Source organism: Topomyia yanbarensis, chromosome 2 (genome assembly GCF_030247195.1).
Source record: "Topomyia yanbarensis strain Yona2022 chromosome 2, ASM3024719v1, whole genome shotgun sequence".
Lineage (NCBI taxonomy): Eukaryota > Metazoa > Arthropoda > Insecta > Diptera > Culicidae > Topomyia > Topomyia yanbarensis.
Window position 1 is genome coordinate 442556062 of NC_080671.1, and position 21526 is coordinate 442577587.

General features: G+C 41.5%; 1 protein-coding gene across 1 annotated transcript in view; it reads left to right on the top strand.

Annotated features, from left to right (window-relative positions):
- The window catches only part of LOC131685652 (lachesin-like), a 247400-nt gene that overhangs the window by 182531 nt on the left and 43343 nt on the right, over window positions 1–21526 (top strand). The window contains exons 3-5 of the mRNA XM_058969523.1: window positions 16352–16479; window positions 16547–16754; window positions 16840–17010. Coding sequence (XP_058825506.1) covers window positions 16352–16479; window positions 16547–16754; window positions 16840–17010 — 507 coding nt within the window. The remainder of the gene's footprint in view (window positions 1–16351; window positions 16480–16546; window positions 16755–16839; window positions 17011–21526) is intronic.

A 21526-nucleotide genomic window follows, 5' to 3' on the forward strand; every position in this document is an offset into this window, starting at 1 on the left:
CGGAGTCGTATAACAGTTTTAAATTTTGAAACAAAACTGTTCGAAATTATAAAACAAAACGCTCTGTTCCGAAAAAAGTTAAAAAAAGTTACCGGTCTAGTATGCGTGCACCGTTCTGGGTACAATTTTTCTCACGTAAACACTTTACGTGAGAAAAATTACATGAGACAAATAAATGGTAAATGTGTTTTCACTTCATCGAAGATAAGTTTGTCAAAGCCTAATGAAATATTTGTAAAAACTGAAATGAATTCATCAAAACTGATTTTTGAGTGCAAACATACGTGCCAGGAATATTATTTACCTAACCAGTATGCACAGTTGATGTCAGAATATCTAGCGGGCCTGCTAGGCCCCTTTGCCTTTTTGTGCATGTAAAATGTTTATACGAATCTATGAAGCACACAAAATGTGATATTTTTGTAATATCTTACTTTTTAAATGAATTTTAGAGTCAGTTAAGGGAATTTCCATGATCAAGCCTGGAAGACCCGCGTGCCTTTTTGAGGGTTAAACAGCACATCATTTGATAAAATAATAAATACTCCAAGAAGTATTTATGGCGAATTTACTCTTCAAACAAATTTAGTTACAGACTTAATGGCTTCAGCAAAATTTTGGGGAGTGCTATTACAAACTATTTTGTTGAAGACATGAAGGCTTCATGTGTTCATGGTATTAACATATTTTAGGCAATTTCTATTTTATTTTAAATTAAATTATTATGATTTTACTGTTTATGATAAATCTTATCTACTGTTTATAAACGATAAAATTTACATTTTTTTGTGTTTGTGTAGCTCACAATAGAAAATTATTTTAGAAAAAACTAGATTAAGGAACACTTCGTAAATATTATTTTATAACTCGATATACTCCATATACGTAGTATTCATGCCTACAATAAAGTTGTTTTAAATGAAAATCTCAACAAATTCGCCAAAAACAGGAACTCTGTTACAATCTTTTGAAAAACTTATTTTCCATAATTTTGAAACTTCAAAGAGGGCGGTTCCGTAATTATGCCATTCGGACAGTAAGTTAGATTTTCACCAAATCTCCACCAAACCGAATTTCTAACTACGGTGCTGACTCCAAGTAAGTAGAACCAAAGTCGTTCTACACTCGTCCATAAGAAACTTCTTCGAATACTGCCTATCTACTATAATGCATTGAAGATCCGATTTGATCAGCCCCCAATTTTATCAGCCTCATATAAAAATATGTTTGATAGGCTCTAGCAGACAAACAAGGCTAAGTTTGAGTAAATCTTTTCTTGACCATGTTTCCCTTATCTTAAAGATATAAATACGCAAAAATTAAAAAAAACAATCAATTCAATCAAAAAGTTTTTTAAATTTTTGCGCTAAAAGACTTTTATTTAATTATTTAATATAATCAGAAATAGTTATCAGACTACATCAAGGGAAGGGAAGAATATTTTAATAGCTTCAGTTTATTATAAAGAAAAAAAATGAACGCAATTTTCGTAACGTATTGTGTTATAAGTTAGGTCTCGTTAGTAGCTAAAATAACAGAAAATTATAACAAGTAACAACACTAGATATATTTTTGAATTTTTTTGTTATGTGTTTCTGATCGGGTACTGTATTTATTATTCACAGTAAAAAATACGAAAATTTTTCTGAGGATATTTTCTTTCAATTGCATCGAACTACACCAATTTTTAGGTAGTTATCAAGGGGTTATTTTATCGATTTCTTCCAAAATTCGGCGAACCTATTCCCATTCGTGCGTTAGTTTATGTAAAAAGGGTATCCTAAATTAATTGGTATACTTAAGATGTTGCAGATAGAGAAAATTCATAAATTTTCAGCTTTTTCTACACAATATTACAAAAGCTTCTTAAACAACTGTTCCTAATTGTTGGCACCGCCGCTGGGTACTACACCAGTGGGCACATCACGAGGCTTGCCGGAAAGTGAGGAGTGAGAAAACGTCATCACCAAGTTTCGTCGGCTCCGTCTATCGTTGACACTGACAGTGTCAAAATTCATTTGATAGATCAGTTGCAAGTGTCTCACGAAAAGGTTGTATTCCGATCAGTAAAAAATATCTCTAAAATTATTATTTGTGACTTATAAGAACGTTTCGGATTCGTAAGTAAACGAATATTTATCTTTGAACCTCCATAACAGTGATCTATTGCTACAGGTTTATGATTATTAAAGCTTATGCTAGAAAAGTTGTCAGGTGAAGAAAACGTGAAAAATACCATTTAAGTGAGTCTATTGAATATTTATACTTAAAATTTAACTCTAATGATAAATAAAATGAACTTTCCAGTTTTTGAGCTGTATGCTACGGCCTGCTCCAAAAAGGTGTTCGTTATAAAATTTCATCTGCACAATTTTCTCAAAAATTAAATGCGATGGCGTCCGATAATGCAGGCGAACATAACCCCGAAATCACAGGCTATGACTGTGCACTCTGCGAGGAACCCAACCATGCGGACAGTCACATGATTTATTGTGAAAGATGTCACAAATGGTTCCACTTTAAGTGTGTCAACGTGACCGAGGAGGTAAGAAACATCTCCTGGACATGCGAAGAATGTCAAGATACCGAACATGCGGTAACGCCTGATCAGGGTGACATCATCGTGGACGTGTCTGATTCGGTGAATAACAGACCGCAAACCCCAGTCGTTCAGGAAGTCATCAAGAAACCTGCGGGACAAGCCAAAGAGCAAGAGGACGCTGAATTGCAACGCAAGCGAGAGTTGCAGCAAATGAAGGCGGATTTTGAACGACAGTGTGAGAGGGAAACGGAAAAAATGATGATGCAGCTTCATCTGGAAAGAGAACTGCTGAAAAAGAAGATGGCGGTTGAAGCAGAGTTGAATAGAAAGCGAAGTGAGCTGTATAAGGAATTTCAACGTAGAAATGCTCCTATGAACCAGGAGGAAGGTGCCGTAGGCGGCCAGATGCAAACGGATACAGATTTGGAAGAAATGTGGAGGGCCAACTTCAAATACCCGATCGAGCAAAGCAAACCCATTGCCGACGCCCGGGGAGCTGTTCCCAAATGTTCCACACCCAAAAAGGCTCCGCACCTGGGAAACGTCAACCACAATCGACCCTTGCTCGAAAAGGTTTCGGAGAAAAATACTACGCCAAGGAACATTCTATCAAATGCTAAAGTAGATAAGACGCCTACGCCGCCGCTACCGATTCTCCAATCACCAATTCCGTCTAATGATCCGGGACCAAACCCGGAACCCTTCCCGGAACCAACTCCGGATGAGCCCTGCCCTCCGAGTCCGTATGAATATCTAACCATACTGCAAGAGGAACCGGAATTAACGAGGGCTCAGATTGCTGCAAGAAAGGGGCCATTCGCCAAGTTGCCGATATTCACCGGGAGGTCAGAAGAGTGGCCTCTGTTCATCAGCAGCTTCAACAACGGAAACAGGGCGTGCAACTGGACCAATCTCGAAAATCTCGGAAGGCTCCAAGAAAGCATCAAAGGGCAAGCGTTGGAGGCAGTGAGAAGCAGACTTCTGCTACCAGAGTCGGTTCCAAAGGTGATCGAAACTCTTCGGCTTCTTTACGGTAGGCCAGAACAACTACTCCATTCCCTGATACAAAAGGCGAGGAAGGCAGACCCCCCACGCATTGAACGTTTCGCCACGTTTATCACGTATGGCATGGTCGTGCAGCAACTGTGTGACCACTTAGTGGCTTCGGGACTAGTGGACCATCTCGTGAACCCTATGCTAATTGCGGAATTGGTGGAAAAGTTACCCCCAAGTACAAAACTCGAATGGGTGAGGTACAAGCGCCAACAAGATGCTGTTAATTTGAGCACGCTTTCGGATTTTCTCTCAGAGATTGTTTCAGAAGCAACTGAAGCCACACTCTACACTGAGCCTCAAATGGAACGACGTCCAATCGCCCAGGAACGACACATAAAAAAGCCGAAAGGTAGAGAACACGAGGGTTTTCTGAACACACACCACATTGAGCAGTCATCGCACCAGCTAGTGGGTCAACACAAAAACCAGTACGATAGTCATAAACCATGCCGAGGGTGTAACCGTACAGACCATCGCATTCGCATGTGTCAGGATTTTCGGAGGAAGACCTGGAATGAGAGGACGGAGATTGCGAAAAAATGGAAACTATGTCAACTGTGTCTCAACGAGCACGGTCAAATTCGCTGTCGGTTCAAAGGTCACTGCAACGTCGGAGATTGCAAAGAACGACACCATCCTCTACTGCATCCACCGAATTCAACCGTCTCACTGTCAACGAACTGCAACGTGCACAATTCGGAACAGCATCCTGTAATTTTCCGTGTAGTTCCGATCAAGCTCTACAACGGAAGGCATGTCATCGATGTCATCGCCTTTCTGGACGAAGGTTCGTCATATTCCCTGATGGAAAGCAGCGTTGCAGAACAAATTAAGCTCTGTGGTGTATGGAAGCCGATACTGGTTAAATGGACGGCGGGTATGAACCGATTGGAACGAGATTCAAAGTGTGTTGATGTATCGATTTCGGCGAAGGATTCTGCAGAGAAGTTCCTATTGCGAAATGTTCATACGGTTCAACAGTTACAACTTCCGGAGCAGAAGGTGCGATTCGCTGAAGTAACGGCCAGATTCAAGCATCTTTGCGGATTGCCAATTACCGAATGTCTGGACGGCACTCCTAGGGTGCTCATCGGACTCAAACATCTACATGTGTATGCACCGCTCGAGTCACGCATCGGTAATCCTGGTGAACCAATTGCAGTTCGGACGAAACTTGGCTGGACAATATACGGCCCTCATGGTAGCGACGATACGACGGTAGGATTTGCTGGCCATCACACAGTTGGTGAACCAAAGGACCAGGAACTGCAGGAGCTTCTTCGAAGATACTTCACGGTGGAGGAGTCTGGTCTGGCTGTCACTGTGTTGCCCGAATCTGCCGAGAACAGCAGGGCCAGAAAACTATTAGAGCAAACAACCAACCGTGTCGGCGAACGCTTCGAAACGGGATTGTTGTGGAAAAATGACAACCCGCAATTGCCAGACAATTTCTCGATGGCAGTTAAGCGAATGCACAGTTTGGAGCGAAAACTGTCAAAGAATCCAGAGCTGCGACAGAACGTGGAGAATCAAATAAAGGACTACCAAAACAAAGGCTACGCTCACATCGCTACTGAAAAGGAATTGATGGCAGCAGAGCCCGGTAAGGTGTGGTATCTTCCCCTAAATGTTGTGCTCAACCCCAAAAAGCCGGGAAAGATTCGGCTAGTATGGGACGCTGCGGCATCCGTTCAAGGCAAGTCCCTCAACTCCGAATTGATTAAGGGTCCCGACCTTCTCTCCAGTTTGCCATCGGTACTGTGCCCATTTCGAGAGCGCCCAATCGCTTTCGGAGGCGATTTTTGCCGAAATGTACCATCAGCTGCAGATCCGTCCCAATGACAGGTCAGCCCAAAGGTTCTTGTTTCGACCAACGCAATCTGGGCCTCCAATGATATATGTGATGGATGTTGCCACCTTCGGCTCAACCAGCTCACCGTGTTCCGCACAATACATTAAGAACCGGAACGCGCAAGAGTTTGCTAACCAGTTTCCTGATGCTGTGGATGCAATCGTTGGTAGGCATTATGTCGATGATTACCTGGATTCAACTTTCACGGTTGGTGAGGCCATTAAGCGGGCGAGTGAGGTTACCTTCATCCATTCCAAGGCGGGATTTAAGCTTCGAAGTTGGGTATCGAACAGCTCGAAATTCTTGCAGCATTTTGGTGAGCAGACTGAAAGCCGTACAATCTACTTCGGTTGCGATAAATCCAACTACACAGAAAGGGTCCTACCCAAGTAACAATTGAAGTTTTATAGCATGCTACAAGTGCCATCTAAGTTTTATGAGTGGCTATAAAACTACCATAAAACCTCAATTGTTACTGGGGTAGGCATGTCATGGGACACGGTTGAAGATGTTTTCGTTTTCGCCACTGTTCTCAGGGACGACCTGCAATCGTTTTTGATGGAGGGAAAGCTGCCGACGAAAAGAATTCTCTTGCGTATCGTAATGAGCTTTTTTGATCCACTTGGCTTATGGACGTTGTTCACAGTCTTTGGAAAGATAATCATCCAAGATCTTTGGAGAAATGGGAGCCCGTGGGATGAAATACTGGACGAAAACACGGCAAAGAAATGGTTCAAATGGATCGCGCTGCTACCAAAAGTTCAAGCCATGAAGATTCCACGCTGTTACTTTCTGGGTACAAAGCCGTCGGATTACGAGAATCTCGAGTTGCACGTTTTTGCCGACGCTAGTGAGGAGGCCTACGGTAGTGTTGCGTATTTCCGCATATGGGTAAATGGAGAACCCAGAGTTGCCCTAGTATCGGCGAAGTCCAAGGTCGCCCCTCTTCAATATATGTCCATTCCTAGAATGGAACTGCTAGCTGCAGTACTTGCTGCAAGATTATCTGTTGCTGTTAGGGCCAACCACTCAGTCAAGGTAAAGCGGCTCGTGATCCACATCGACTCTGCAACGGTACTTTCCTGGATCCGCTCCGACCACAGAAAGTACAAACAATTTGTAGCGTACCGCATCGGAGAAATTTTGAGTCTCACGAATCCTGTTGAATGGTGCTGGGTTGCTTCAAAGAACAACATAGCAGACGTGCTAACGAAGTGGGGTAAAAATGGACCCCCCTTGAACACCGACAGCGAGTGGGTGCAAGGCCCGGCTATTCTGTACCGATCACTAGAAGAGTGCTTTCAAAAGGGACTGCCTGCACCAGACGTGAAAGAAGAGATGCGTGCGTACCTGTTGTTCCACGAAATATCATTCGTTCAATGTTTAGTGGATACTACTCGCTTCTCGCGTTGGAACATCCTGATAAGATCTGTTGCCTGCATATTCCGGTTCATTTCGAATTGCCGCAGGAAGATTAAGAAGCTGCCAATCGAATCACTTCAAGCCACGCTAACACAAGGAAGACTGCTGAAATGTGCGGTATCATCAATCAAGGCTCCTCTCAAGTGCGAGGAATATCGCCAAGCGGAAAACTACCTGTGGAAAATAGCACAGCAAGAAGGATTTGCGGATGAAATGAAGACGTTGTGGAAAAATCGCGAGTTGCCGCGAAACAAGTGGCATGTCATCGAACGATCCAGTCCACTTTGCAAATTATCCCCCTTTTTGGACGAACAAGGAGTAATCCGGATGGAAGGACGGTCAGCTCATGCTGCTTTCCTTCCCTTTGAGCAACGGTGCCCCATCGTGCTTCCGAAGAATCATGACGTCACCACCAAACTTCTTCTTCATTACCATGAAAAGTTTGGCCACGCTAACCGCGAGACCGTGGTGAATGAGCTAAGACAACGCTTCCACATACAACACATTCGGGCAGCAGTGCTGCAGGTAATGAAAGATTGTGCTTGGTGTAAAATCAACAAGTGTCGTCCGGTTATCCCAAGGATGGCACCTCTACCAGTTCAGCGCCTCACTCCACAGTATCGCCCATTCAGTTTCGTAGGGATTGATTATTTTGGTCCGGTAATCGTTACGGTTGGAAGACGGTCAGAGAAAAGGTGGATTTGTCTATTTACATGCCTGGTGACCAGAGCAATCCATATGGAAGTCGCATATAGTTTGAGTGGCCAATCGTGCGTCATGGCAATCAGAAGATTCATTTGCAAGAGAGGTGCGCCTATGGAGTTCTTCTCAGACAACGGCACAAACTTTCAAGCGGCAAGCAAGGAGCTGGTCGAGGTAGTCCGTTGTATTGAGTTGGAATGTGCTGATGTTTTCACCGATGCAAGAACTAGGTGGAACTTCAATCCGCCTGCAGCACCGCATATGGGCGGTATATGGGAGCGGTTAGTAAGGTCAGCGAAGGACGCGCTCAAAGCTCTACATGATGGCGGAAAATTAACGGACGAAATCTTGCTGACCGTGCTAGCCGAAGCGGATAATATGATGAACTCCAGACCGCTTACTTATGTGCCACAGGAGTCAGCCGAAATCGAGGCCCTCACGCCGAACCACTTTTTACGTGGTCTTCCTGCTGGAGAGCGCGAGGAAATCAACTTGCCGACCAGTTCAGCCGAAGCATTGCGAGACAACTACAAACGCTCTCAGGAGCTAGCGGATATATTGTGGCAGAGGTGGCTGAAGGAGTACATACCCACTATCAACCACCGGACCAAATGGTATGCGGAACAAGAACCGATCAGAGAAGGTGAGTTGGTTTATTTAATCGATGGGAACAACCGGAGAACCTGGATTCGCGGTATCGTCGAGAAGGTCATCCGAGGCATCGATGGCAGAATACGACGAGCACTGGTAAGAACGTCGAAGGGCTTGTACCAACGTGCAGTTGCCAAACTTGCTGTGATGGAGTTGAGGAGTAAATCTGGCCAAATCCCTAGTACCGGACCAGAGTTACGGGAGGGGGAATTGTTGGCACCGCCGCTGGGTACTACACCAGTGGGCACATCACGAGGCTTGCCGGAAAGTGAGGAGTGAGAAAACGTCATCACCAAGTTTCGTCGGCTCCGTCTATCGTTGACACTGACAGTGTCAAAATTCATTTGATAGATCAGTTGCAAGTGTCTCACGAAAAGGTTGTATTCCGATCAGTAAAAAATATCTCTAAAATTATTATTTGTGACTTATAAGAACGTTTCGGATTCGTAAGTAAACGAATATTTATCTTTGAACCTCCATAACAGTGATCTATTGCTACAGGTTTATGATTATTAAAGCTTATGCTAGAAAAGTTGTCAGGTGAAGAAAACGTGAAAAATACCATTTAAGTGAGTCTATTGAATATTTATACTTAAAATTTAACTCTAATGATAAATAAAATGAACTTTCCAGTTTTTGAGCTGTATGCTACGGCCTGCTCCAAAAAGGTGTTCGTTATAAAATTTCATCTGTTAATTATGTTAATTATAAAGTATTTGAATTTCTTTTGATAGAAGTGACGGAAGGTTATCGAAAAGTTTCGTGAAAAAGAAAATTCCAGTAATGATACTGATTTTCCCTAACGGGTTTCGAGAGTTTTTTAATTCAGATCAAAGTTTTTTTTTAATTCAGATCAAAGATACTACTGGGAAGTAATTTTAGGAAAAGTCGATATCGAAGTAAAGTTTGAACTATGCACGCATGAACTTCAGAGGTAACGAGATATCAAGAGCTGAAAATGCAGTGCTTAGTTCTTAGTCGCTCGCTCACTATCCCATGTAGTATGTGTTATCAAAAACATCGCGAAGAATCAAGTACTAAATGTTCTCAATTCATATAATACCCGAAGAAAGCTTTAAGAGTTATAAGAAATGTATTATCACACTGTTAGGTGGATTAAAAGCGTTTTTCTGGTTGCATAAACAGATGATCAGTGGAAAAGGGTGAGGGGAAGGGACGCCTGTGGACGTATTCATAGAGATATATTTTTCCAAACATAGAATTTGGCCCTACGGCATTTCGGTGTACCTCAAATTAGTAAAAATTTCAATATTTTCAAATCGCTTGGAATTTGTGAATCGGACAAGATCAGAAGAATTCGAATGTTTTTTGGATAGCTGGAATCTTGTTTTGTAATACTGCTTCAGCAACTTTGCCAGATCTCGCCGTTTAATATAACTTTTTTATCATTCAAGTTTGGCATAAAATGCTTAAAAACATTTTTTAAAGTTGGTGCAATGCACAGCAACACTACTATTTACAGTTAGCTTTAAGTTGAAGTTATACAAATAGTTGTGTTCAACAACGTTTGGAATAATATTGTCTTATTTAAAACAGTCATCATCACTAGAAAGCGATATTGCTGGATATATAATGAAAATGATTGAAAACTTCTTAAAATATCACCATTTTGCATCCATGCAAAATTATTTAATAATTTTGGACATACTCCTAATATTGACACATTATATTACCGTTGATTGGAATACACGGAACCAAGAATCCTTTTTCGGCGACTACAGCATTCCATAAAGATCTACACTCAAACAATTGTTTTTTTGCGATGAAATGATAGTACTTTATTTAAACGTAATTTATCTGACAGCAAAGATGCTCGCGCTAAGCATTATAGTGCACGTATCACTGTAGCATTCGTTAGATGATGACAGCTATGCATCGCTTCTATGCTAATTTTTATGACAGTAGTGGTGAGGGTAATCACAAAAGAGGCTGTACTGCATAATTTCTCTCCACAAAACTGTTTATATTTACCCATAAACGACCATGTCCACATCGTTACAGTTCCAAGGATGCTCTCCATTCGATGGAGCATGGAAAGCACTCCTTGCATTTTCTGGGGAAAACATGGGAGTTCCTTAGATCTTTATCTGAAAAATCATATCAGGTTTGAATTCTTTTGCATTGCTCCATTCCATGTAATGAGAAGGCGGACATTTGGATTAGATTGGTAATAAGAAAAGGCGTTCAGTTACGCATTAGAAGGTGATATTAATTAAAGATCGCGTAGCTTCAACGAGTTTTTCAGCATTTCTTGTCAGACGAAGCTCGAAAATTTCAAGGAACAATGGAAGTTTAGGAATCCCAATGGCACAAACAAGCCTTGCTTTAAGGGATGGATAAGGCTCGTGACTTCATTCTCGGGTCATGTCCAATCATTTTACGTTGAGCATCGCCGACGTAGTGGAGTCGTGGAGAGCGGTCTCTGCGCTTATGGTGGCGATTAACGTAACATTAAACATGTTGTCTGGTCGTGCGCCTAGCACCCTACCGCCAGATCTTCGTTAAAAGAATCCCTTTGGCCTCGTTCCAGTTCAAGATGTGCTAGCTATCCTCTATCTCCCTACCTGTCTCTCATATGCAGATTTTCAAACACGACAGATAGTCAAATTTGGTTATATCTTCTTATTTGGTTGATATGCTAACAGCTACCTGGAAATCTGGTCCCAAAAAAGTTTCCAGCGTATCCAAGGAGGGCAGCTGGCGATCCGGTTCATGATGTCCAGTAGTATTCTTCCGTTTGCCGAAAAGATGCAAGTTTAATTTCTTCTTTTCCTTAACATTGTTGTCCGCCCTCGCTTTACTTTCCCTGATACGGTCTCTGCTACTCTGATGTTGAAATCAATTGGTCGGTCAGACCGAACTAAGTGACAATTTATTGATTTCGAAAAAAAACTAGTCTAAAGTTTGAATCGTAGCACCCTTCACATGATAATTGAAAATTATTTTTTGCCATAATTCTTGCTTATTGTTCAATGTTTCAAATCTGGTAAAAAACGAATGTAGCTGAAGAAATTTATCCAGTGCTATCATTATCTCATTTTTTGATGTTTGCGGCTTAGTCTAGTCTGACTTAACACCAACCAATTCCTCTTGTGCATACCTTTTGCTTTCCTTATAATAAGTCTAATAGTGTTTCTCCTAGTTTCAATTATTAACCAATTAATAGTTCGTGCTAAAAAAAAATTACAACCTATGCGGAATAAAATTTGAACAAAATTCAAAAACAATTTTTTTGTAGAAAAATCTTGATAAAATGTTCTCTCTACATGAAAACATTTGTCAGCTTATGAACTTAATATAGAAAAAAAATTTGAGCACACTCGAGAAGCTTTACGACAGTTTGCAGGAACTTGTTGCAAAGGAGTCAAAAAAGTTTATATTGGCTTTTCTTAACCTTTTTCTTAATTTTGATTAACATGTTTGTTAATTTTAGGTCTAAAATTATTATCTGCTTTAAATTCCCACGGCATGATACTGTACCTTGATGTGGTCCGGGGGCTTTTCCACCAAAGCAGTATTAGAGTGATTATATCACAGAAACTTGGGATACGATTATTTTCTTTTTAGTTAAGCTACATTGTGATCAATTTTAGTACTTAACGTGGCGACCTTTATTATCCACTGCCATGGTCAAATAATATACAATGTGGGTTTAGGGCCCAATTCTCTCTGCAGACACCCTTCTTTTGTTGCTATATTTTCGATTAGATCCATGCTGGCACTCACTAACGCGAATTGCTTATTCTCTCATATACACTAACAATCTCTCATTCCAAACGTACAAACGTGGCCTACGCGATAACACAAACCTGGTCAAAACTATGAACGCCCGCGATCTCGCCAATATTCAAACACCCGATTGATTAGGTGAACGTTGGAATCTAAGAACCTAAGCTCGCGCAATCATGAATCGGTCACGTCCGGAAGTCTTCGCCCTTGACCCTAGCAGCTCAAATTCATGCCTTTAGTTGGACCAATAGAAATAAATGCAAATGGCCACACGCTTATAAAAATAATGTGTCCACGCGAAGTTACATCCATACTAGCACACGCGACAAAAACGTCCACATACAAACGCTCGAGTCCTTCGCGATCATTCACGCACGACCACACCCACGATCTCCTAAAAAGTATAACACCCCGGTGACTAAGTGTATGGTTTAGCACTTATAAATTAACAACCCCGGTCTCGAGAGTGAACCTCCAAATGCCCGAGTTCGCGTGATCATGAATCGGTTTCTTCCCGAATCCCCTATTCTCGGGCCTAGTAGCATAAGGCCAATGCCTTCAGGTAGACCAATCAAAAATATAATGCTCATATCCACTAAACAACATAAAAATCGAATGTATACACACAAAGTCACATACACGCGACAAACAAATATAAAAATGCTTGAGCCCTTCGCGACCATCCACGCAACCTATACCCGCGCTCTTCCAGACATTATAACATCCCGGTGATAATATGAACGTATCAGCACTTGTAATCACTCAAACGCAGTCTCAAGTGTGAACCTACAGTCCGCCGCACTCGCGGGATCATGAATCGTTCACGTCCGGAAGTCTCTATCCTCGATTCCAGAAGTCTAGGTCCACGCCTTAATTGAATCAAATAACTCCACAGCTCCAGTAGGACAACTCTCGAAAAAAAATCGGAATATTATTAATACTCAATAACAATACTAACTCTTCTCTTTATTTTATTTTTATTTATTTTCGGTCTCATGCGTTTTATTCTTGTGATGACCTTTTCGAGCTCATACATCCAAGAAGAGCAACATTGCTGCTAACAATGATTCTTCTCTGCCATCAGACGTCGCCAGGTTTTAAAACAATGGAGATGAGTATGAGAATAATACTTGATGGAATCAGATAAGTAGGAACGATCAACAAACTGCAAGTAGTATATAACAAATTTCTTATTTTCTTATTTTAACGTATAAATTATCATTTCGATGATCGCCTCGATTCTACGAAACCAGTGCACAAGTAAGCTGACATAAGCTAGTCTCATCTGGTGAATGCATGTAACCTGGAAACCCCAGACACGACAGGACGAGACTGACAGACTGGACTCGACAAGGCCTAGTTCAGAGTTTTCGGGCATTCTGCAATGCACGGTTAGTGACCTAAAAAAGAAACATTCGGCATGTTATTTTTCTTTTTATTACTATATCTTAAGTTAGGTTCATACTCATACTCACTAACACAATCAATAGCATATTCTCCCATATACACTCACATCCAAAGCGCACAAACGCCCCTAACTTTCGCGATAACACAAACCTGGTCAAAAACGCGAATTTACATTACAATCCACACACCTACGCTCGCAATTTCGCCAACATTAAAACACCCCTTACTTAAGTGAACTTTTCAGCACCTATAACTTTACAACCGCGGTCTCAAGCATTAACCCACCACTCGCGCGATCATAGACCAGCTACGTTCGGAATTCTCTACTCTCGACTCATGCCTTCAGTTGGACCAATCAAGAATGATGCAATGAATGATGCATATTCACCAAACAACACGTTCCTCTACCATACACTAAAAATTAATTATCATATTCACGGTCCGCGCGCGATCGTTCAAGAATACACGTGAATATGCGAATGGCCACACGAATCTAAAATCGAATTTATGCACGCAAAGTTAGAGACACGCTAGCATTCAAATGCTCGAGCCTTTGGCGATCACACTATTAGTAAACGCCCACGCTAACCCAGACAGATATGGACTCCTGGTCTCGAACGCTAAAAACCACACCTTCCACGCATACACCACCCAGGACTGAACATTAGATTCATACACACAAAGCAACAAGTAATAATTGCAGGTATTCGTCTGGCAACCGGGGGAAGTACATCTCAAACGCAGAACTTATCATTTCAATGATGGCCTTGGATCTGCGTTGCCTGTGTTCAAGGCACCATAGCTTTGTCCGTCAGGTCAAGGATGTATGAAACCCGCTAGCCACCACCCTCGGCCCTAGCTGCCCATAAAGGGATAAAAAAAATATCATCCTTTCTTTTCTAAGCTAAGCTATTCAGGTTTCGCCAGACTACTTGAACCACTCACACTCGTTTACAGTAGCAATAATTTTCTCCACGTGGAATCCTTCCAACGATTTTTCGTAACCCATGTAATCTCCCCTTGTTGCGATTTAGAGTTAACATTGCATTATAAATTGCACTCGGAAAATGACAGATTCCTGAAAAACTATACAAGATCCTCTCCCTATCCACCCTCCCCCTACGCTCTTCAAGACAATAACTCTCTAGAACCCAGTTCCATTATTCAGCAGAAAACCGCATATATGAAAAACAAATCACTCTAAAGTGGCATCTTCACATTCATATGAGGGAATGATGATATACATACCTAGGTGGGGCTGGCTGCCTGTCTGGTGTGTGCATTTCTGCTTTACCGTTCTGATTCGAATTTCGGACATTTAACAATGAGTATGGAGTACTGGCATACGCATGTGGTCTATTCTGTTTCTATGAACCCATTTATAAACACCGATGATTCTAATAACAAACACTAATTTTTGTTCGGTGAACCCAAAAATAGTATAATATTGTTCACACGATTCCGTTGATTTTTATGTAACTATTGACTTTTTGAATTTACAACTGAAACTTGCAAATACAATAATATTTTACAACATCGATGTTCTAGGCGAAAACTGTAAACACGAAGGAACACTGCTAGTCGTCTGCTGACATATTTTCCAGCCTACTACGTAAATTATTCGAGCACTGAGAATCAAACGAACACTAGAAGCATGGTAAGGGGTCGATCAATAAGCATTCAAGTCTAAATTTACTCATTTTTCATGTTACCAAATAAGTATTTTCGTGTAAAAGTCGATGGTATCCACAATTCCATGTAGTTGGTTATTTGAATAAGTACGGTGCACACTTCAAAAACCTGGGAAAACATCCGAGCGCACATGGAATCAGCTGGAATATATTTGGTGTGGAGAAGCTGCCAAAACAAATAAAAAAACTAATCCAGCAATGAAATATTCCATGCTCTGTACCACCAGCATCAGCAGCAATTCTGTTGCGCGAGTACCTACAGAGCAGCAGCAGCAGTAGCAGCAGGGGGAAGGTGTAACATTTCAAATCGTGTACGGAACAGTAGTCCGCCTGCGTTTGTAATCTCATTCCCATCAGTTCCGCTGTTCGCTTTGGATCTCTCTCTCTCACACACACACAGTAGTAATATAGCATCAGCAAGACGGTTTGCTTGTTCGTCTCTCCGGGTTAGGCGCAGAAAGGGTTGTGTTTACGGTGCGAAACGTAATTTCATTTCGAATTTTATAACAATGTTTGTATGATTTTTTATTTATTTGATTTTAATTCTAAGTTGTCAGTACTAAATGTGAAAGTTGAATTGAAAATTCAATTCAGTTATCAATTGACAAAATTGACATGACATCGATTGTGAATGCTCCCCGTCGCAATCCAGCCGGAGAACACAATTTCCTTTGCTTCTCATATCAACATAGTAGCTCGGCAAGACACAGACGTTCGCGAAAGAACACACGAAGGACAATATCGGAACCGGAATGTGAACAGCTTCCGGCCAGAAGCATTATTGTTTCGAATTCGAAATTGGCAATAAATCTACATTTAAATACATAATTCAATGACTGTGTGCGCTATCAGTGATACTCTTTGTGTGTGTGTACCCGTTTGGCATCGCCTACTACGATGACGAAGAAGGCAACGGGCGACCCAAAACGACAACAACGATTCTCGGCATTTCTTAAACGAGGTCCATTATATTATTTTCCTGTTATTTTACTGTGGCAGTTGGGTTTACGGAGGTACATTTTCTTACTCTATATGTTAGTACGGAATAGATTAGAGATGCAAAAGAGGAGATTATTCTCCTCTGGGAGCTGCTTTCAGAATTGGTAGTAATCCTACCATTTCGCAGTAGAAATAGAAGGTTTGGGAATTCAAGAAAGTCTTTGTTTTTCTCAAGGGATCAAATCCTTAAATGCTAGTAAACCTAAATTTAAACAGTCAAGCATTAAATCATTGTCAGCAATACTAACGAATTCCTTCAATTTCTCCTATTTTCAACAGGAAACTCCGACTCCCGGAACGAGCAGGAGCCAAAGCCGAGCTTCGCCAGTCCAATAGAAAACGTTACAGTTCCTATCGGTAGAGAAGCGACGTTAAGTTGTGCTGTACAAAATTTAGGTGCCTATAAGGTAAGTACCCCATCGAATTTAGTTTTCATTAAATTTATACCTCTTTTCTCGCGCACGCGAACCCCAGGTTGGATGGATGCGAGCTTCCGATCAGACCGTGCTAGCCCTGCAGGGCCGGGTTGTGACACACAATTCACGCTACAGCGTGACCCAGGAGGAGTCGAACGTGTGGCGGCTCAAGATTCGAAACGTGCGCGAATCGGACCGCGGCTGCTACATGTGTCAGATCAACGCGACGCCACTGCAGAAACAAGTAGGCTGCGTCGATGTGCAGTGTGAGTTTGTTTGTCCCCTTTTTACTTATAATATTATTTTGATTGATTACTTCTGTGGTTATTGATTGTTATCATCGGAAAACAGTGCCGCCGGACATTTCGGATGAGCAATCGTCATCGGATACGACCATCCGGGAGGGTGGCAATGTGACGTTCTACTGCAAAGCTACCGGTCATCCGACACCGAAGGTCACCTGGCGGCGGGACGATGGCAGCCCGCTTTATTTACACCGGAATGAGACCGACGTGCGGAAAGGTAAATATGTAAACGACTTCGTCGAATCGTTACTCGCGTTCACTATAGTGACCGTGGATGAACGGGGAGCGAAACATATTGCTGCTTCGGAGTCGCTTCACCATGCATAAATTGCTTGTCAATCATCCCGTGGGACAGAGACAGAGCTGACAAAGGGTCGGATGAGGAAATTAATTTAGCTAAGTTAATGATCCGATAAAGCTTATTGGGTGGTTTGGCACGGTGGCATGTTTCCGTACGTAATTGGAAGGAGTCAAGTATAGTATTAGCTAATAAACAATATTGCTATTTACGGACTACCCTCCTTTCCCCCTCGATACATTGGAAGCCACTTACTTGTTGAGTCATGCTTGATAGTTAAGAAGCTTCCTTCCTCTTGATTGGACAATCAACGATTTCATTAATGTCGACCATCAATCCTTTACTGATGCATAGTTATTTGATAGCATATATAACTCATTTAGAGTGATACTGATAGGGTAAATTGTATTTGTAGGCAGTCTTGATCTACTGATCTTTTTGTCCAACTAATGCATTTGATTCATTAATAGGACCGACTGACAGATGTCAGACGTTGGTAACAGGGGATGTTATTATTTTCAACGCATGTCGCCAGCTTCATTGTCAAAGTGAAAGTCTAGTTGTTTTTTTTTGGACTAGTCCAACTAAAAAGAGTCCAACCTGTGAATCACAACTGTATCTAAGTAGTCTTCGCCGAAACAAAATAGTATTGAAGTTAATTCCAAATGACTTGTGAAACTTTTACTTTAGTTTAATATGAAAACTGAATATTAATTTGAAATAATACAAAATTAACGTTCGGATTAATGTGTGAAGAAGGAAACCCATAACTAGCAGGACTTTGACTAAAGCCAGGCTTAAATGAATCGGGACATTTTTCGACCTTTTGTGGTAGGAACCAAGGTCTTTCAACAGTAGCTTATTTACACTTCTACACATAACTGGCAAAATTTCCATCAATGTGGATTTGTGTTGAACAATGCTAAACAGCAAGACATTTTTAGAAGGAAATTGTTCAAGAACTCTAGAAAAAATACTAGTTTTTAGCAGTGCTGACAGCTATGCTTTTTCGGATAAAAAATTAAGGTCTATTTTTCTTGCAATACATATATTTTAATTTAAAAAAAATAATTTCATCGTTTTCCGGTCCTAGAGTTACGGATTGAAGAGTGCGGTCACACAGAAAATTCCTATATAAATTGGTAACCCTATGGTGTCCGAATGATGTAATACATATTCAAATGAGTTCAACATTACTTGAATTTTCGGATCTAGATCACTAATGACCAAACAAAGTAGCTTTGACCACATTGGCCACCTATGACGGTTCTTGATGCACCAGGGAACTCTCCAAGTTCCTGAGCTAATGTCACACCTATTTCCCAGCAAACTCTTACCCGTTTTTCACAATCCTAATTTCAAATGAAAGGTATAATACTCCCATTGACTGTTTTTGAATTTCATTCAGTTCTGACTTTTGGTTCTAGAGTTACAGAGTGGTTATTGCGGTCACATATGAAGTTCTCATATAAACTGGTACAATCGTAATATCTCATAGGTTTAAAATCTATTGAAATGAGCATCAAATTACTTCGATTCGCAGGCCTAGATCACTGATGGCGAAGCAAAGATTATTGGAATATATTGTCCACTATCGACAATTCCGGAAGTCCCAGGTTCCGGGCGTATTCCAGATCTAAAGCTACTTCGGTAATGACTGAACCAATTTTCACTAACCTAGTCCCAAATGGATGGTATAATATGAAGTTCCTCCTCCTTCTCAACTCTCCCCCCCCCTCACCTCTCTCGCCATCCATCCTCTCAGACCAACCTCCCACCTGTATTCCCTTCATCAACCCCGTATACTAAAATTAGTTAGATGATTCCCGACGCATCCTCCCCCTCCCACTAATTATATCCCTTCTTTTCTCCATCATGAAGTTAACATGATTATATTTTTGTTTGTTTCCAGTGTGTCAGTGTCGACATGTTGCTTATCAGGTTCGTGACAGTCGTGCACTTATATATACTTAACCAGTATAAAAACTTAAAAAGAATGTAATAGACATTTCCACTATGTTTTATTGAACGTAACCAGGCAATAAATAGTTTGGATAAATGAGAAAGGCACAATTCCACCACTAGGTGGATTAAAACACGTTTTTTTCGTTTTTTTTTTCTTGTCGTCATCCTCTCTAACCCTTTTCGCTGTGACTTTTACTAGTCGATCCTTCTGTCAGTCGGCGGGTAGGGCTGGCGGTCGCAGTCAACTCAAACCAGGGGTAGACACGGCGTGCTGGTCGACGTTGCGCATGTAACACTCCCTCCTTCAATGCGCCGAAGATCCGTCTAAGATGCATTTCTTCGTACGTCAACGTCGCGTACCGCGAGCTCAGCTCGGCGAGTGCTGCTTTTAGTTCCTTGTTGGCTCCGACGAAGTTTGTATCACGGTCGCTATATATGGTGATTGGAGCTCCTCTCCGGACGATTATTTTGCGTAGGGCCATAATGCACGAGTCGGCTGTGAGAGAATGTGCAACTTCTTGGTGGATGGCACGCACAGTGAGGTAGGTTCCGAGGACACCCCAGCGTTTCTCCGTTCGACAACCAATGCGTACTGTCATTGGACCGAAGTAGTCCACCCCGATGTGGCTGAAAGGGCGGCTGTATGTTTGCAGAACTGGCAGCTGTTGCGTATTGATTTGTAGAGGACTTTCAAACGGGGAATGTAATAGCGTTGTTTCACCTCATTTATTATGGTTTCGTGATTTTGATGTAGGAACCTTTGATGGGCGTCTATCACAAGAAGTTTGGTTACGCTATGTTTTCGGGGCAGAATGATGCTATCGATAATTTCTATCTCATCTATGAGCGGATGAAGACCAAAAAGCGGATAGTTTTTGCGTATTTTGTTTTCCAAATGCTCTGGTAGGTTTGTGGAAATAATTGCAATCTCCTCACCGTATGCGCTTCTCTGGGCGATTTGGTATAAATAGCACTCGGCCTGGACTAACTCGTCGTGGGTGAGCGGTCCAGTGGATTTGGGAATATTGCGAATAGGACTCTGGAAGTTACTAATCGCTCTGAATACGTATGCTGTGGTCTTCTGAAGAGCGCCCCATTGGCTGAATCTGTCTACATCGACAATCGGTTCGAGAAGCTTAATGTGAAGTTGCAGGTGTGGGCGTAGCTCTGTGTCGGTAGCTCCAAACGATGGCAATCTGGGTGGCCACTCTTCTTTTGATTTCCATAGAAAATCGAGTCCGCGAAACCATCTACCAGAGTTGCTTAGGTCCGGAGTACTTTTTCATTTAGTTCCATCATCTGCTACGTTTAGTTTCGTCGGGACCCATCGCCATTCTGGTAGATTGATCGTTTCAAGGATTTCACTAACTCGCGTGCTGACGCATTGGCTGTACCGTGGATGATCAGAATAGAGCCAGCACATGAATCTCTAGAGTCTGTCCAGAAATACCGCGGCTGGACCTTTATAGAGAGAGACCCCATAACTGTGTCCGCCAATATTATTCCAATAACAGCTGCTTGTAGTTCGGACCGGGGTATTGATAGAAATTTCAGTGGAGCCACCCTAGTTTTTGCCCCAACTAGTGCGCATTCCACTATGGGCGGTGGTCCCTTATCACCAATTTTTAAAAAATGATTCATCAGCAGTGCTATCTTTGAAAATGAACCACCTTGGTTATGCAACTAATTTTTTCCGATCTTTTTTTTAAATGCAAATAAATAAGCAATCTTCATTTCGTTATATTCTGAATTGCACATATTTTGTCGTATGTAATTTTTAATGTACTTTCATTTGATGGCATTGTAAGGGAACACGTATCCGCCGGTTGATGCCAATCGAGCTGACATTTCTTTAGACTGAGCAAACTAATTTATTTGATTATTTAGTGTTTTTTTTTTACCAACTAGGAAACGAATCCACTGGGTCTTTAATGCGTGTGGGAAATACTCATGGTCTTGTATGAGTGAATGACTTTTGAATTATGTATGAGGGTAGAGAATTGACAATTCGCAAGATCAATTCAAATCCAATTACCTATTCGCGGCAATCATTTCAACACAAAATACAAATGTTTTATGGTCATATTTAATGGTTTAGTTTTAGTCCATTAACTCATCCGTCAATTATACTGAGCTAATGCTGATTTCGTTTTTAAATCAGAGTTGCTCTAGGTTCGCTCGGAGCTGTCACTTTTCTATGGAAACTGTAAACATTAGAGCGAACCTAGGGCGACTCGATTCTAAAACCCAAAACAGCATAAGAATAAGTACGTACTATCTGGAAACGGGGGGTGTTTGATTCGTACATAATGTTAATATCGTTTAGGAATGCAGCATTTATATTTTTCTGTTTCGCGTCTTCATTGTACTCGGAACGGAACGTTTACTCGAACGAGGTGGAAAATTTCAAATAACGGGATCTCAATATGCTTGTTTTTATACCAATAAGGACCATTTATAAATTCTGCCA